General features: G+C 33.5%; 1 protein-coding gene across 3 annotated transcripts in view; it reads left to right on the forward strand.

Annotated features, from left to right (window-relative positions):
- SLCO1B3 (solute carrier organic anion transporter family member 1B3) overlaps positions 1-19,921 on the forward strand; it is a 110,753-nt gene that overhangs the window by 40,609 nt on the left and 50,223 nt on the right. For all 3 annotated transcript variants that reach the window (XM_031001151.3, XM_055358077.2, XM_055358078.2), the window contains 5 exons: positions 6,695-6,836; positions 10,106-10,238; positions 12,707-12,828; positions 14,101-14,247; positions 14,444-14,542. In XM_031001151.3, coding sequence (XP_030857011.2) covers positions 6,695-6,836; positions 10,106-10,238; positions 12,707-12,828; positions 14,101-14,247; positions 14,444-14,542 — 643 coding nt within the window. The remainder of the gene's footprint in view (positions 1-6,694; positions 6,837-10,105; positions 10,239-12,706; positions 12,829-14,100; positions 14,248-14,443; positions 14,543-19,921) is intronic.

A 19,921-nucleotide genomic window follows, 5' to 3' on the forward strand; every position in this document is an offset into this window, starting at 1 on the left:
ACATTCCAAACACAAAAAATGCCAAATGCTGGCAAATATGAGGAGCAACCAGAATTCTCATTTATTGCTGGTAGGAATGCAAAATGGTAGAGCCACTTTGTAAAACAATCTGATAGTTTCTTATGAATCTAAAGACAGGCTTACTGTACAATCCTGCAGTCATAGACCTTAGTATTTACCCAAATGACTTGAAAACTTATATCCACATAAAAGCCTGCACACAAGTGTTATAGCAGCTTTATTCATGATTGTCATGACTTAAAAGCAACCAAGATATCTTTCAATAGGTGAATAGGTAAACAAACTGTGATACAGTCAAACAATAGAATTTTTTTTAGTGATTAAAAAGAAATGGACCATCAAGTCATAAAAATACATGGAAAGACATCCAAAACATAACTGTAAGCAAAGAAGCAAATCTTAAAATGTTATATATTGTAAGATTTCAAATATATGAGATTCTGGAGAAGAAAAATCTAAAGAAAGGAATGTGCTCAGTAGTTGCCAAGTGTTTGAGGAAGAAAGGAAGAAAGAAAGAAACACAGTGCAGAGGATTTTTAGGTAAGGGAGACTATTCTTTAGGATACAGTAATGAAGAAGACCTATCAATATACATTTATCAAAATCGATAGACTGTACAACACACCAAGTGAACCCTAATGTAATAATGCATCAAAATTGGTTCATCAGTGTAAACAAATGTACCACACCAATAGAAGGTAAACATAATAGTAGGGGAAACTGTGTGTGGATGGAGGGAATATGTGGAAGCTCTCTGTAATTTATGGTCAAATTTTTTTTTGTAAATCTAAATTGCTCTAAAAAATAAAGTCTATTAAGTATATTTAAAAATTTTCAAGAAAATACTAGCCAATTAATTCCAACAGCACATTTAAAAGATTGTACACCATAACAAAGATGGATTCATCCTGGAAATTTAAGCATGATTAAATACATGAAACTCAAAGGAATGCAATACATTAAGCAAAGAAAAAAGCCACATGACCATCTTACTAGATGCATTTGACAAAAATCCAACACCCTTTCTCAACACAAACACCCAGAAAACTAGTAATATAAGGGACCTCTCTCAATATGATAAGGGCATTTATGAAATCTTCAGCTGGCATCATATTTGATATTGAAAGACTGAAAGTTTTGTCCCTGTAATTAAAAAAAATACAAGAATATTCATTTTTACTAACGCTATTCAAGATTGTTCTAGAAGTTCTAGCCAGATCCATTAGACAAGAAAAAGAAACAAAAGGCATTCAAATTAGAAAGAAGGAAAACTGTCTTTATTTACAGATAACATAATTATATGTAAAGAAAAGCCCAAAGAATCCACAAGAAATCTACTAGAGCTAATAAATAATTAAAGAAAAATTACATAGTAGAAAATTACACACACACACACACACACACATATTACTTGTGTTTCTGTACACCAGGAATAAGCATTGAAAAATAATTAAAGGAGTAAATCCATTTATCATAGCATCTCGAAAATATATATAGGAACAAATTTAAACAGAAAGGTTAAAAAAATCACACACTGTAAACTATAAAACATTGCTTAAAAAATTAAAGACCCACATAAATGGAAAAACATCCAGTGTTTATAGATTATAAAATTCAGTATTTTTGAAATGACAATACTACCCAGATTTCTCTACAGATTTACCACACATTCTATCTAAATCCCAACAGCCGTTTTTTTTTTTTTTTCTTGCAGACATGGAAAAATCCATACTGAAAGTCATATGAAATGGCAAGGGTCCCCAAATAACCAAAATAATATTGAAAAAATAACAAAGTTGGAAAAAAACATTTTAAAACTTTTATTTTAACTTCAGGGGTACATGTACCAGTTAGTTATATAGGTAAATTGTGTGTTGCAGATGTCTGATGTACAGATTTTTTTTTATTATTATTATTTTATTTATTTATTTATTTATTTATTTTTGAGACGGAGTCTCGCTCTGTCGCCAAGGCTGGAGTGCCATGGCGCAATCTCGGCTCACTGTAAGCTCTGCCTCCCGGGTTCACGCCATTCTCCTGCCTCAGCTTCCTGAGTAGCTGGGACTGCAGGCACCCACCACCACTCCCGGCTAATTTTTTTTTGTATTTTTAGTAGAGATGAGGTTTCACCGCATTAGCCAGGATGGTCTCGATCTCCTGACCTCGTGATCCACCCGCCTCGGCCTCCCAAAGCGCTGGGAATACAGGCGTAAGCCACCATGCCCGGCCGATGTACAGATTATTTTATCAGCCAAGTAATAAGCATAGTACTTGATAGGTAGTTTTTCTATTCTCTGTGTTCTCCTAACCTCCACCCTCAGGTAGCCACAATGTCTATTGTTCCCTTCTTTGTATCCATATGTACTTAATTTTTTGTTCACACTTACAAGTGAGAATGTGCAATATTTGATTTTCTGTTCCTGTGTTAGTTTGCTTAGGATAATGGCCACCAGCTTCATTCATGTTGCTGGAATACAATTGCTGGGTTGAATGATAATTCTATTTTAAGTTCTTTGAGAAATTGCCAAAGTGCTTTTCACAATGGTTGAGCTAATTTACACTCCCACCATCAAGGTATAAGTGTTCCCTTTTCTTCACAACTTCACCATTTTCTGTTATTTTTTGACTTGTTAATAATAGCCATTCTGACTAGCATGAGATGATATCTCATGGTGGTTTTGATTTGCATTATCATATTTTACTTATCTATTCATTTGTCAATGAACATTTTAGTTGCTTCTACCTCTTGGCTATTGTAAATAATGCTGTGATGAACATGGGTGTGTGAAAATCTCTTCAAGATCCCAGTTTGAATTTCTTTGAATATATACACTGAAGAAGAATCGATGGCTTCTATGGTAATTCTGCTTGTAACTTTTTTGTGAAAACTCCAAACTAGTTTTCATGATGGCAGCACTATTTTACATTTCAAACAACAAACACAGTGGATCCAACTTTTTCACATACTTATTAACATTTGTTCTTTTTCTTTGAATAGTGAGTATTCTGATGAGCATGGGGTGATAGCTCATGGTAGTTTCAATTTACATTTCCCTTATGATTAGTGATGTTGAGCATCTTTTCATATGTTTATTGGCCATTTGTACATCTTGTTTGGAGAAATGTTTATTCAAGTCCTTTGTCCATTTTTTAATTGCATTATTTGTTGTTGTTAAGTTGCAGAAGTTACTTATATATTCTGGGTATTAGCTCCTTATTAAATATAGGATTTGCAATTATTTTCTGCCATTCTATAGGTTAAATTTTCATCTTGTTGTTTCTTTTTATGTGCAGAGGTCTTTAAGTTTGATGTAGTCACATTTGTCTATTTTTTATTTTGTTGCCTGTGCTTTGGGTGTCATACTCAAGAAATTATTGTCAAATCGAATGTTCTGAAGCATTTTCTCTGTATTTTCTTCTAAGAGTGTAAGGTCTTACATTTAGGCATTTAATCCATTTTGAGTTAGTTTTCGCATATGGTGTAAGACAATGGGTCAACTTCATTCCTTTGTATGTGGATATCCAGTTTTCTCAACATCAATTGTTGAAGAGACTGTTCTCTCCCTGTCATGCAGTGTTGGCACCCTTGTTGAAAATCACTTGTCCATATAGGCAACAGTTCATTTCTGAACTCTATTCTATTCGATTGTTTTATATGACTATCTTTATTTCAGCACACACCATCTTAATTACAGTTGCTCTGCAGTATATTTTGAAAACAGGAAATATGAAGCATCCAGCTGTGTTATTCTTCAAGATTATTTTGGCTACGCAGGGTGCCTTTGGATTCTCTGTAAATTTTATATTTGTTTTTTCTATTTCTATACAAATGCTGGCTAGGAATGGTGGTTCATACCTGTATCCCCAGGGCTTTGGAAGTCTGAGGCTGGAGGATCACTTGAGGCCAGAAGTTTGAGACTAGCTCTAGTCTAAGCAACACGGCAAGACGCCACATCTTTAAAAAAAAAAATAATTAGTTAGGCATAGTGGTGCACAGCTGTAGTACCAGCTGTTGAGGAGGCTGAGGTGGGAGGATTGATAGAGCCCAGGAGGTTGGGACTGCAGTGAGCCATGATCACTCCATTGTACTCCAGACTGGGCAACAGAGCAAGACTCTGTAAAAATTCAAAATTTAAAAAATTAAATGGCATTGAAATTAAAATCTGTAGATGATTTTGGATAGGATGGATGTTTTAACAATACTATATCTTCCAATCTATGAGAATTGAATGTTTCCCATTTATTTGCATTTTATTTATTTTGGTAATATTTAATAGGTTTCAGTGTAAAAATCTTCACTTTGTCATTTAAGTTTATTCCTAAGTGTTTTATCTTTTTTGTGATCTAGTGAGATTTTCTTAATTTCCTTTTGAAATGTTCTTTGGTAGTGCATAGAAACACTTCTTAATTTTGAATGTTGATTTGTGTCCTGCAACTTTGCTAAATGTGTTTATTTTTTCTAAATTTTTTCTGGTAGAATCTTTACATATAAGATGATGTCATCTGTGAACAGAGATAATTTTATTTCTTTTCCAATCTGAATGCATTTTATTTCTTTTTCTTGTTTAATTTCTTTTCCTAGAACTTCCAGCAGTAGGTTGAATTAATATTAATGTTAGGAGTGGGTATCTTGTCAAATGTTTTTTCTGCATTAATTGAGATGATCATGTGGTTTTGTCCTTCATTTTGTGAATGTGATGTATTATGCTGATTTAATTTTGTATGTTAAACCATCCTTGTATTCCAGGTATATATTTTGCTGGATCATGATGTGATTTTTTTAAATATGCTGTTGAATTCAGTCTGCTAGTATTACATTTAGGATTTTTGTATCAGTATTCACCAGGAATATTTTTCTGTAGTTTTCTTTTTTTCTGTCTTTATGTTATTTTGGTATTAGGGTAATTCTGGCCACATTAAGTGAATTTTGGAGTTTCTTTCAAAAGTATTGGTGTTACTTATTCTTTAGGAGTTTGGTAAAATTCTCTAGTGAAGATATTGGTTACTGGTTTTATCTTTTTTGGAAGTATTTGATACTGCTTCAATGTCCTAATTATAGTTCTGTTCAGATTTTTAAAATTGAATCATAATTCAATTTTAGTAGGTTGTATGTTTCTAGGAATGTATTCATTTATTCTATGTTTTCCAGTTTGTTGGCTTATAATTGTTCATAGTCATCTCTTATAATTCTTTTTAATTTCTGAGACAGCCGTTGTAATGCCTGCTCTTTCAGTTCTAATTTTAGCTATTTAAGTCTCTCTCTCTTTTTTATTTTAGCTAAAGGTCTCTCAGTTTTGTTGATATATTCAAAAGACCAACTTGGGTTCATTAATTTTTTTCTGTTGTTTTTGTTTATTTTATATTTTATTTTTTCTACTCTAATGTTTAATATTTTCTTCATCTCTTAATTTCAGGTTTGTTTTTGTTTTCCCGGTTCCTTGATGGATACAGTTATGTTATTTATTTGAGATTTTTCTTTCCTTAATATCAATTTATAAATTTTCCCTTTAGTGCTACTTCCACTGCATCACATAAGTTTTGGTTTCTTGTGTTTTCATTTTCATTTTTCCTCAGATATTTTATTAATTCTTGTTATTCCTCCTTTGACCCATTAGTTGTGTAAGAATTTTTTAATTTCACATATCTGTGGATTTTCTTGTTTTATTCCTGCTTTTAAATACTAGTTTCATTGCACTGTAGGAGAAAAGATACTTAATATAATTACAACATTTTTAATTTGTTAAGATTTGTTGTGTGGGCCACGGTGGTCTATCTTGGAGAATGTTCCATTTCTGCTGGAGAAAAGATGTATTCTGTTGTTATTTGATAGAGAGTGCTCTATTTGTCTGTTAGGTTAATTGGTCTATCATGTTCAAGTCATTTGATTCCTATGATAGTCTCCCTGGTTGTTCTGTATATGAATGAATGCAGGATATTGAAGTATCATTATTATTATTATTATTATGTTACTGTCCATTTTTCTTTCAGTTGTATCTATGTTTGTTTCATATATCTCATTGCTTTAGTTTTAGGTGCAGATCTATTTATAATTGTTGGCTCTTCCTGGTGAATTGATAATTTTATGCTGCTATAATGTCCTTTGTCTCCTGAGACAGATTTTGTCATAAAATCTAGTTTTTCTGATATAATTATGGACATACCTGCTCTCTTTAGGTTCCTGTTAGCATCGGATACCTTTGTCTGTCTTGATACAGTCACTTGTGTTGGTCACAAAATTCCTCTTTGCCTCCACAAAGTTCTATTTTTCAGCTGGCTTCCTGAAAGTGCTACCCCTGCATGCACTGCCATTCCCCTCCCAGTTAGCCAGGGCTATTCACATGGAAATAAAGAAAATAGCTCACCATCATGGCCATCTGAGAACAGTGTCTAGCTTCCTATAAATCAGTTAATGAAATTAGTTTAAAAATAGCAACCTTAACTATACTCCTCTAGCAATCGAATGTTGTAACCAAGTTAGAAAATCATGCTTTAGTTGTGTACTGATGATAGTATTATAGGGCTGAGAAGTTTCAGCTTGTATAGGGAAAAATGGGTATTTTTTTATGATAATGTTTTCGAGTAAAGAAGAAAAACTGTTTTAGTTCCATGTACCTATAAACATTATATAGTTCTTTGATTAACCAATTTTCATTTTTTCTTCTATTGTTTTTAGATGTTCTTGGCAGCCCTGTCATTCAGCTATATTGCTAAAGCACTAGGTGGAATCATTATGAAAATTTCCATCACTCAAATAGAAAGGAGATTTGACATATCCTCTTCTCTTGCTGGTTTAATTGATGGAAGCTTTGAAATTGGTAACTTTTATTTTTTCTATTTGATAACCATACTTGCGTAAGTTGAAAAACAAACTGTTCATGCATGCTTTATATCACTGGGTCTGGACTAGGTGTAAATTTGTCTCTCATGGGCAATTTGGCAATATGTTAGGATATTTTTGTTGCTATAAATGGGCTGGGGCGGGGAGGATGCCACTGGTACCTAGGGGTAGAGGTCAGGTATGCTGCTAAACACTGTGCAATGCACAAGACAGACTTACCAACAAAGAAGTATCCTTCCCAAAATGTCTATAGTGAGGATGTTGAAAAACTCTGGTCCTACACAAACTCATGGTTTGCAAATTAACTTTTTAGGAGACTTTATCTCCCTTGTCTCAAGGTGCCCCAGTGTGAAGAAAGGTTGAGGGAGGACTATAATTCTTATGGTTTTAGGTGGAGGGACTGCATAGGAGCAACCTACACTAGATTCTACTGTTTAACTGTGTACAACATTGGGGATTTAAAGTCTTTTTTTTTTGAACATTGAAGATACTGCTTTGATGTAATCATTTTAATTTGGATTTCTCCAACAATAATGAGATTTTATATAATAATTGAAAATATTATATTATATAATAATTGAAAATAATATATTTTCAATATAATAATTTTTCAAAGAAAAATTAAAATTTTTCTTATTTTACGAACTGCTAGCTCATAGCCTCTGCTAATTTTCCCTTTTTCTTTTCACTTTCTAATTATTTGGAGGGACCACCAAATTGTCTATTGTATAGATTGCAAATATTTTCTACAATTCATATTTCTATTCTAACTGTATTTACACTATGCTTAACTAATGACTAAAATGTAATTGTCAAAGGAAGATTTATGTCTTTATATAAATTCAGAATATTTGTGATTCAAAGATATGACACTCTACATGTCCTTCACTTGTTTACCTCCCAGGCTCAATGAAATCATCTAGAATTTTAGAATTGGAATGCTATTAGTTTTAACGTTTAATTCACTGTATGTCTATTTTTATTATGAAATTAATCCTTAACATTTTTGTTAAACTTTGCAGCTATTTAACAGCAATTATTTGAACATCATCATCAGTTTGGTTTCTTACCTCTATTTCTTGAATCCTGTGACTGCAAATCTCATCTTTACTCTTTCTGGAGTATACCTTCATGTATAGATGACCCTCTGTATCCACAGGTTCCACACCCACGGATGCAAGTCACATTCAAAAAATATAAAACTTAAAAATGGCCATATATTAATAAAAATGATACGAATAAAAACAACATAGAATAGCAACTATTTACATAGTATTTACATTGTATTAGAAGTATTAGAAGTTATCTAGAGATGGTATAAAGCATACAGGAGGATGTTGATAGGTTTTATGAAATACTACATCTTTTGTTTGTTTGTTTTTGTTTTTTGAGGCAGAGTCTCCCTCTGTCGCCCATGCTGGTGCAGTGCCCTGATGTCATCTCACAGCAACCTCCACCTCCTGGGTTTAAGCAATTCTCCTGCCTCAGCCTCCCGAGTAGCTGGGATTAGAGGCGTGTACCACCACATCCAGCTAATTTTCGTATTTTTAAGTGGAGACGGGTTTTCACCATTTGGCCAGGCTGATCTCAAACTCCTAGCCTCAAGTGATCTGCTAGCCTCAGCCTTTCAGAGTGCTGAGATTACAGACGTGACCCTCCACATCCAGGCAATACTACACCTTTTTACCTAAAGGACTTGAGCATCTACAAATCTTGGTGTCTACAGAGCATTTTAGAACCAATAACCAGTGGACACGAGGGATGACTGTAATTATTTTTTTTAGGAAGAATTGAAAACGTGGCATATTTTCTAAGCCCTTGCCTGTTGGAATATTTATTTTAGTATCATATTTAATTGATAATTTGTCTGGGTATGGAATTAAAATTTCCAAATCCCTTTTTCTCAAAACATTAAAAATATTCATCTACTGTTTTATAACATTCAATGTTGTATATGAGAAATTATTACCACTGTAATTTTCATGCACTGATATGCATCTCTTTTTTATCTTTAAATATCCAAAAATTTACCAGCATGTATCCGAGACTTTCTCTCTTTCTACATTATTTCTGCTGGACAAACGTAGGAACTTTCATATGAAAGCTTACATCTTCCTCTAACACAAAAACTTTATTTTCTGTTTCCTATTTGTTTCTTCCTGTATTTTATTCTTTCTTTTCTTCTGAAACATGTATGAGATAAATAATATATTTTCTGAATATTTTTCCTTTAAAATTTTTCCTCTAAATTTCTACCTCTTTTCTTTATGTTTCATCAATTTTCTCTGATGTGTGATGTCATCTTTTATATCAAGTTCTAATTTGTAAATTTTTAATTATATTTTAAATTTATAACAACACTTTATTGTTGTCTTATTATTTTTAGTCTGCCAGTTCTGATTCTATGGCTGCAACATGCCATTTTACCTCTAAATATACTAACAGGATTTTTTTTTAAAAAAGTTTCTACTCTTTTTAGTTTAATATTGTTTAAGTATTTATTCTTGTGTTGCTTTATCTGCTGGTCCATTCTGGTGCTTTCTTTCGTGAAACTATTTTCCATCAGTGTTCAATAATTCTTGATTATTGTCTGTTCAATGTTATATATAAGGCTACAGATAAATCTGAATTGGTCTACTCTTATTGCTCTTCTTCCATGTTTTAATCTAAATAATTTATACTCAACATTACATCTCAAATAATGTATCCTCCAGGAAACTTTCACAAAGCCCCTAATTAATTTAAGCTCCCTATTTCCATAATCTAATAGCACATCTATCCATCTGTTTTATTTTATTACTAGTGTGTTTCTAGAGAACAAGTACCATGATTTTTTTTATATTTCTGACTCTGAGCACTGTGGTAGGTACATAGTATAAATTTAAAGAATGCCTAGAATAAGTTTAAAATATGCGTGAATGATTATCTTTCCCTCAGATTAGGAAGACATTTTCCATTCCAATGCAATCCAGTAAACTCCAAATTTTCAAAAAAAACTTTGCTTCTCTCATATAGCCAAATTACCCAAGTGCTTTCCTTGCATATAAAACCTATTCTACTTATTAATACTATACAACTTTTCAATGAGTGGTTTAATGTAGGAGAGTTCACCTTCACAGTTAAATTACATGGTCTTTGAGGGAAGGTACAATGTCTTGGGCATATTTGCATTCATTTGGGGCATTCAGTTCTACTAGATACAAAATTACACTAAGTCATATCAACATAATTTTGTTTTTTTTCTAGGAAATTTGCTTGTGATTATATTTGTAAGTTACTTTGGATCTAAACTACACAGACCGAAGTTAATTGGAATTGGTTGTCTCCTTATGGGAACTGGAAGTATTTTGACAGCTTTACCACATTTCTTCATGGGATAGTAAGTGTTAAACAGCTCTGAGCCATTTATTATCAGCTACTTGTAAATTAGCAGTAGAATTTTATTTTTATACTTTTAAGTGGGCAGTTACCTTTTGAGAGGAATACCTATAGGTATGCATAGAGAAATGGAGTATATTTCCTATATAATAGTTCATGTATTGCTTTATTCATCATGTATTTCTTTATTTATCATGGCTTTTATAAACTTTTAAATAAGAATAATATTATATAAGGTATACAGTTTTATATGAAATAAATATCTTATTTACCAATTTTAGTATAACATATGTATTTTATGTTTTTGGCCTGTAAGATTTTGATTATCCTCAGTAAGGCTTCACAACTTCACCTGCTGCTGTACAGGTTTTCCCATCAGCATTTCACTGAAGCTGCTCTTTCTAAGGTAACTGTGTAGTTATGATTAGAGTAAGAAGCTCATATGAGAAAACTGAAAATAGCAATAACTTAAATAAGATAGAAGTTTATTTTTTACATTTTTTCAATGTAACTAGTCCAAGGATGATATGATTCTACTTTTCATCATAGTGCTATGCCTTGCATGGCCTTGTCCTCTTGTTACAAATTGTGGCAATGTATTTCCAGGCAACAGGATAGAAGAAGAGAAGAGCAAGAACAAAGAGTGCACACAGGCTGAGCTCCAGGAGCATTTTCAGAAGCAAAACACTTTCACTGATTTCACATTTACGGGAAGTCAGTTACGTTTTACACATAGATATGTAGATGTTGGAAAAATATACTTTATTCCAGGCTTCCATATTTCCAGCTAAAAAACCCAACTTCTGTTACTATGGAGGGAGAGAAGAAAGGATACTGAGAGACAATGAGCAGTTTGTTAGAGACACCAATTCCTTAATGCCAAATCCAGCAATCATGCCTTTTGGTCACCATATGAATTCTGTTTCCCACCCCCCCCCTTACATTTGGCCCTTATAAGAACTTTCTTCTTAATGGTACTGCTCTAATACTCATCATATTCCACAATCTTGATTCATTTTTCTATTTTTGTAGCTTCTTCATCATGCCCATCTTTTTCCTTTGCTTCTGACACCATAATTTCTGTGTCCCATAATTCCCTGTAATCTTCTTAATATCTTATTCTTCATGATTTTTATGGAGAATATGCCTTAAATGCAACTACCCCAGCTTCATCTTCCATTGCTGCCCACATTTGAGGACCACATTCTAGGCTTACAGTTCTCTAATGTGCCATAATATGTCATATCTTTGCATCTGTTATTTCTACAGACTTGAATACTTTTCTTCCTTTGTCTACCAATTTGAATTCTACCCGTCTTCAATATTCATTTAATCTGTCCTTCACATTGTGAAGTTTTCTTTGATCTACCCTCACCTCCAAGAAAAGCTGATCATTTCGTTTTTTTTGTTGTTTGAGACGGAGTCTCGCTAGTCGCCCAGGCTGGAGTGCAGTGGCGCGATCTCGGCTCACTGCAAGCCCCGCCTCCCGGATTCACACCATTCTCCTGCCTCAGCCTCCCGAGTAGCTGGGACTACAGGCGCCTGCCACCACGCCCGGCTAATTTTTTGTATTTTTAGTAGAGACGGGGTTTCACCGTGTTAGCCAGGGTGGTCTGGATCTCCTGACCTTGTGATCTGCCCGCCTCCACCTCCCAAAGTGCTGGGATTACAGGCGTGAGCCACCGCGCCCAGCCCCTGATCATTTCTTTTTTGTGGGTGTGTGACAACCCAGGACCTTGTATATTAAATTTACTATATCTTCGATCATATACATTTATCTTAGAGAGTGTGAAATTTCCAAAGTACAAACACTGTGTGTTTTATTTCTTGATCTTCATGTTTTATTTCTTGTTCTTTGAAGTTGAGCAAAATGCCTGGCACACTGTATGTTGTCCTTAGAACTCACAGAGCGGTTAGTATTTTTGAGCATCAGCATCTGTCCCTGATCCAGCTCCATCTCCGTTGTTCTTATTTTTTCCTCATAAAGTTGAAATGAATTAGATTTCATTTTTATTTTATTTTATTATTTTTGTTTTTTGAAAAGTCAAGTACTTTGTGTGTGTGTGTGTGTGTGTGTGTGTGTGTGTGTGTACATGAAAGAAAATCAGACAGATTGACCATCTTTGACGGTAACTCAAAGGGATAAATAGACATAGTTAACAGATAAAAAAATAACAGGTGAAACCATGATATTTCATATCTTGACCAGATTATAAGCACTCTTAGGATAAAAGCAAGGTGATAACCCACTTTGTTCATGGTGTATTGAAGTATCTTTCTTAGTGGACACTCCCATTTCACCCCCTCTCATCACCTGTTCTGAAATACATGCTGGGAAGTTGACAAACAAGATTCTGGTAATTTGGAGAAGACAGCGGTTCAAATAAAGGAGAAAATTTCTCTATTTCTGGGAAAACTGAAAATATTCAGTAGATAAGCAAAATGTTCAATTTCATGTTGCTCTTATAGTTATAGGTATTCTAAAGAAACCCATATTAATCCATCAGAAAATTCAACATCAACTTTATCAACCTGTTTAATTAATCAAACCTTATCATTCAATGGAACATCACCTGAGATAGTAGAAAAAGGTAAGAATTAATAGTGACAGTAAAACAAATTCTAGATTGATAGATTTAATCACATCTATAAAGTTCGTGATATTCTTTAACAAAATTGATTTAAGAACAAATAGGAAGAACATTTATCCCTTACATACAGACAAAATCATACTGTTAATGTATGCAGTCGATTCTTAAACAACACAGGTTTGAACTGCACCTGTTCACTTATATGCAGCTTTTGTCCAACCAAACAGAAGGAGAAACCCACCACCGATGTGGAGGTCTGACTTCTATAAGCGGTTTCCACAGGGCAAATGAGAGGACTTAAGTCTGCATAAATTTGTGTACATATGAGTTGTCCTAGAACAAATCTACTAGTGTACAAATGGATTATTGTACACCAAGGGCATTTAGAAGTAGATAGGAAAAAAGAACAAATTTAGTAGGAAATTTGCAAAGAACATACACATTTAAAATAAAAAGGCAGAAAGTGGTAGAAATATGTGAATAATATAACTTTCTCTTTATAAAGATGCAAAATGTTATAGCATTTGAAGACTTTGTAACTATTATAAACACAATAATATAAGTATAATTTTAACCCCAAAATTTAATAAAAATAAATGAAGTGGAGGAAAAAAATGATTTCAAGTTTTCTGTATTGCTGGGAGAGTATAAATTTGAAAGTCTTTCTGGAGATTAATTTTCAATACATATTAAAGAACAAAAATATACTTGCCTACTTTCTTGATTAATCTTAAGGAAATCATCAGTAATGTTCACAAGGACATTTCATAATCACAGCCATGACATCCATGTTTAACAGAATAAAAAAAATATTTTGTAACGACAAAAGAAGAGATTGTTTAACCAAATTAGGAAACTATTATTCAACACACTACTATGCAGTAATTAAAATTTTAATATAGAAGAACTCTTGACAACATGGGGAAATTGTGACAATATAGTGATAATTGTATATGCACCTTAAAAATAACCTGGATTTTTAAATATGTAATGTACATAATGAATGTTATGCATATTTTGTGCACTAAAAAATGCAGAAGATCTAGAATAACATTTGCAATGATCTTCTGTGTGTAGTGTAATTATAGAAAATTTTTACTTGTTTTCTTTGTGCCCTTCCTTATTTTCAAACTTTGTAAAGTGAATATGAATCACTTGTAATTAGGAAAGAAACAAACAAAAAATGGAAAAATGAAGGATTTAAAGTAGTTAAATTTCTAATAGGAATGTTAAAATTAATGTTTAAGGTAAAACACTCTCTTGTCTCGATAGATTGTGTAAAGGAATCTGGGTCACACATGTGGATCTATGTCTTCATGGGGAATATGCTTCGTGGCATAGGGGAAACCCCCGTAGTACCATTGGGGATTTCATACATTGATGATTTTGCAAAAGAAGGACATTCTTCCTTGTATGTAGGTAACGTACAGAATATATTAAATTTCATGATTACATTCCCTGGATCTACCCTTGAAATAATAATGTCATTTTTTTTTCTTTTACCTATTAGAAAAATATTTGCAGAAGTGTATTGTGTAATACTACTTTTAAAAGCGTGTTAAATGAAAACCAAGTATTTGTGACATCTGATTAAATTGTTTTGTAATACTTACAGGTAGTTTGAATGCAATAGGAATGATTGGTCCTGTCATTGGCTTTGCACTGGGATCTCTGTTTGCTAAAATGTACGTGGATATTGGATATGTAGATCTGAGTAAGTACAATTAGAACAAGGTACCATGATAGTGTCTTTTAAGTGCAGGACACCATTCTTCCAAAGAATTAAATTCAGTCTTTCAATAGTTCTTTGTTTACTGTTTTTCAAGAGTTACAAGTAGGAAATAAATCCATTAATAATCAGAATAAAAAAGAAATTTAGCTCCTATTTATACTTTGCTTTTACAACTAAGTATAAAAAGAGATTTTTAACAAATTTATTTTAGATTACTTGATCCAAAGTAACCAAACTTGAAATGTCCCTTTCCCAAAACTGACTGGCCCAGTCAAGTAAATTTTATTTTTCAGTTGATGGTGACTTGGATGTTGATGTGTAGAACTCAGATGTTGATGTTTGCTTTGCGAAAGCCTCCTTGTGGCTGCTGCATTGACTTACAGCAGGGGTGGGTTAAGAGAGGCCACAGTGCACTTTGGTTGTGGTCATTTTTCCTGGTTCTCACTGAGGGCTTGGCCTATGGGAACATTTAATGAGTGCTTATAGAACAAATGAATGAAGGAGAGGATGCATAAATAAAATTTACGACTTTTGTCTTTACTCTCAGAGCATGCTTTATTTCTCCTCTCGTAGAAGAATAAGAACCAATGTTGTAATATCTGCCTCGACTTCAGGCCCTCCTTCCTACATATATACCTTCACCATATCCATATTTATCTTTTTTTAACCCGTACTTATGAAAAAGTATTTATCTTTAGCTAATATTAGTAGATCCAACTGGGGTTTAGATTTCCTCTTTCTGCCTCTCCTCCATCTGCACCCTCTCTTTTCCTCAGCAAACACACTGAAGTCTCTCCCATCTATGTACACATACACATTTTTATATCCCCAAACAACTTTCCAATTAACTGTTTCTCAATTTATCTTCAAAGCCAAGTACCTAGAAAAACATCATCTAACATAAGTGTCTCACCTTCTCACCTCCCATTTACTTCTCATCCACTATAATCTGCTTTACCACTAATAAAACACAATCAACTTCTATGTAATTTACTAATTGTAATGGATATTTTTCTATAATTTATTTTAATGGATATTTCTACTACTTGTTCCATTTTTTTCTTCTTAGATTTTTTTTTAAATAAGTACCTAAAACTCAACCTGTCAAAAGCTGGTCTCATCGTCTGATTTCCAAACCCACTTTGTTTCCTGTATTCCCTCTCTTGATGAATATCTGTACCTTAATTCAATGACTGACTGAATTACTATGCCCTGTAATCTCACACTTCCCTTTATTTAAAATTGGAAAAACTTTTCTCTCTTTTTTATTTTTATGGTTCTCAAAGTCTCTTTCAACATGTGACTTTTCTCATGTAACCCTTACTTCATCATTTCCATTGGTCTCAAATTCGGTGCTCCTATTAATCATCAAGAGCATGCCTTTATTGTAGCCCTTCTCACAACAATCTATAAATATTTGCATACTTACCCACCATTTCTTTGAGAACATGACAGAATCGTGTCTGTGTTAGCATATAATAACTCATCAGGGTTTGTGAATAAACAAATATGATTTTCTATCTCTTGAGGACTTAAATAGATCACTCCAAAGAGACCAAAGGATTCATTCCAAGATGGAATAGCCATTATGGTAGGCCAAGAAATCATAAAGTGTTTTCTATTATATAAAACATATATATAAATTATATATATATATTCTATATAAAGCAAGTACCTGATGATATGTTTTATATCTTCCATGTTAGACATGTGGCTTAGTGTAGCTACACATTATGTACATCATTTTTACTCATTTGCTCTACTTTAATCACTGCTTTTAACACTGAGTACAAAGTAAGTGTTGAAGGTCTTTAGGATAGTAGTTTTGTAGCCTCTCTATTCAGAAATAAGCACACCATTTTAGAATTCATGGTGATTCAACTTCTACCCGACTGTTCAGACCTTATCACATCTTCTCTTATTCTGTGAGAAGCATGAAGTGAACTTATGATAAAGTATACTTGGTAAATTTTAATTCCTACAGGATCCAAAGACATAACATAAATGAGTAAAGAGTATCAAGGGCAGGAAATTAGGGTACGATGGTTAGAATGGGGAGAGTTGTTGCTGGTGCACTACTCTCCCCATACACACCAAAACTCATGTGCTCCCCAGCTCTGGTCTATACTTTTCATACAGAATTTTGGCACCGGCATTAATAAGGCTTTCTGATTGGTTTTCCAGAGAATCCAGGAACCAAGATTTTAATGTAGAATTTTCCAATTTTTAAGATTATGTGTGAGCCACGGGAAGCACTAGCAGGACATATCTAGCTTGGTTATGACCTTTAGTTCCTATATATAGACCAGTGAAAGAACCAAAAACAGTCATCAAAATTACATTTCTGACAGGTGATAAATAAACACTTAGCATGTATAATGGAGTTACTGATTTAACTAGTCATTTCCTGAAGTCTGCCTGAGTTGTTGATTATGAAACAATATGATCACATAAATCAATTTTAAAACCAGATCAGTCCATACTAGCAAATAATGTATTTCTAAATAGTTTTAAATCAATTCAATATTTTTTCATGTCAATAATTTTTCTTATAGATCAGAGTAATGGCATCAGTTAAGTTTGCTACAAACTTCTATGGTGTGTGTGTTTCCGTGTGTGTACGCTTTCTTAATCTTTATTATTTTTATTTTACTGAGATAAGAACAATTAAAATGGACTCTACCTCCCAAAAATACAATTGAACCTTGAACAGCACAGATTTGAACTGTGCAGGTCCACTTATACATAGTTTTTTTGATAAGTGTATTGGAAACATTTTTTGAGATTTGTGACAACATGAAAAACCTTGCAGATAAACTAGGCAGCTTACAAATACAGAAAAAGTTAAGAGAAAATTAGTTATATTGTGAATACATAAAATATATGTAAATATTATTTTATAATTTACTACAATAAAATATGCACAAATCTATTATTAAAAGTTAAAATTTGTTAAACTTTACACAGAGAAACTCTTATAGACCTTACATGATGCCATTCCCAGTCACAGTATTAAATCATAACTGCATAAAATTAACTGTAGTGCCTACTTCACTGCTGTAAAAATTCTGTAACCATCTCCTGTTGTTATTGCAGTAAGCTCAAGTGTTGAGAGTATTTATTTAAAATGCCATGTGTCATTCATCATCTCCATATGAGTAGTTTTCATCACTCTCCAGTAAGTGATGAATCACAGTAAAAAGTGAACCCTTGTGTTTTCTGCGTATTTTTCATCCTGTTTAGTGCTGTAACATCAACCTTAAATAACACTGTGTGAGCCATATGAAGTACCACTAGTGATGCCGGAAGTGCTCCCAGAAGCTTAAGTAACACTGTGTGAGCCATATGAAGTACCACTAGTGATGCTGGAAGTGCTCCCAGAAGCAAAGAAAAGTCATGACATTATAAGAAAAAGTTGAATTGTTTAATATGTACTGTAGAATGAGCTCTGCAGCTGGCCACTGTTTCAATATAAATGTATCCAGTACAAGGACCATTGTAAAACAAAAACAAAAACCCACACACAGAAAAATGGATCAACATGAAGCCTCACTGCAGCTACAACATTGGGCACATAAACCTGTCCTTTTAGTGCAATAGCTTTTTATATCATATTGAAAATTCAACTTTTATGTAGATGCAAGATTGCTATCAGAAAGGCATACCTGTAGACTCGAAACATGATTCAAGAAAAAGTGAAGTCATTATATGACAACTTAAAGCAAAAGGAAAGTGAATGATTTAAAGCTGGAGAACTTCATGCCACTAATGGATAATTTGAAAATTTTCTAAAGAGGTTTGCCTCAAAAAAGTGTCAGTATAACAGGAGAAGCAGCTTCTGCCACTTAGGAGATAACAGAAAAGTTCTAAATGGCATAAAGAAAGTCATTGAGGAGAAAGGACATCTACCTGAGCAGGTTTTTAATCCGATGAAAGTGCCCTATTCAGGAAAAAAAATACCACAAAGTACACTTATTAATAAGGAAGATAAGTGAGTACCAGTATTTAAGGCAGGAAGGGATAGGCTAACTCTGATGTTCTGTGCAAATGCAGTGGGGTTTATGATCGGAACTGTTCTTACCTATAAAACTGCTAATCCCTAAGCCTTGAAGGGGAAATAATAAAAAACAGTTGTTAGTCTTTTGGTTGTATGACAAGAAGGCCTGAACAATAACTTTTTTTGTGAAAAGTTATGACAGTTTCCTTCCATGCTTTGTTCCTGAAGACAGGAAGTACCTTGGCAGGAAGGGTTTACCTTTTAAAGTCCTTTTGATAATTGGCAATGCTCTTGGTCATCCAGAACCTCATGAGTTGAATACTGAAGGTGCTGAAGTGGTCTGCTTTACCCCAAACTCAATGTCTCTAATTCACCCTCTAGATGTGGGGTCCTAAGGACATTTAAGGCTCATTATACATGTTACCCTATAGAAAGGATTGTAAATACTGTGGAAGAGAACCCCAATAGGGAGAACATTATAAAAGTCTGAAAAGATTACACCGTTGAAGTCACCATCATTGTTATGTAAAAAGCCACAAAAGCCTTCAAACAGGTAACAAATTTCTACTGGAGAAAACTGTCCAAATGTTGTGCATAGCTTCATGGAATTCATAACCATTCAAGAAAATTATGAAGAGATTGTGGATATGGCCAAAAAAAAAAAAGATGTGGAGTGAAGAATTTCAAGACATGGATCTTGGAGACATTCAAGAGGTAACAGGCACATCAGAGGAATTAACAGAAGACAACTTGATGGAGATAAGTGCTTCTGAACCAATGTCAGATGATGAGGAAGAAGACATAGAAGAAGCAGTGACAGAAACAAATTTGACATCAGACAGTCTGGCAGAAGTGTTCTGATTATTCAAGACTGTTTTGATGTATTTTACAACATGGAAGCTTCTGTAATGTGGGCACTGAAATGAAAGCAAACAGTGAAAGAAGGATTGGTATCATAGAAACATTTTCAGAGAAATGATAAAGCAACAAAGTCAAATAGAAATTATGATGTATTTCTGTAAAGCCATATTGTGTGTACCTGTCTTTCCTGTAGAAATTATGATGTGTTTCTGTAAAGCCACACTACCTGCCTTTCCTGTCTGTCTTTTTACCTCCTCCACTGCCTCTGCCTCTACTACTCTAGAGAAAGCAAGAACAATGCCTCCCCTTCCTCCTCCTCTACCTATTCAATGTGAAGAGATGAGGATGAAAAGCGTTATGACCCACTTCCACTTAATGAATAGTAAACACATTTCCTTGTGATTTTCTAAATGTCATTTTCTCCTGCTTATTTTATAGAAAGAATACAGTTTATAATACATACAGCATGCAAAATATATGTTGACTGTTTATGCTATTGGTAA

This window comes from Gorilla gorilla, chromosome 10 (genome assembly GCF_029281585.2).
Source record: "Gorilla gorilla gorilla isolate KB3781 chromosome 10, NHGRI_mGorGor1-v2.1_pri, whole genome shotgun sequence".
NCBI lineage: Eukaryota > Metazoa > Chordata > Mammalia > Primates > Hominidae > Gorilla > Gorilla gorilla.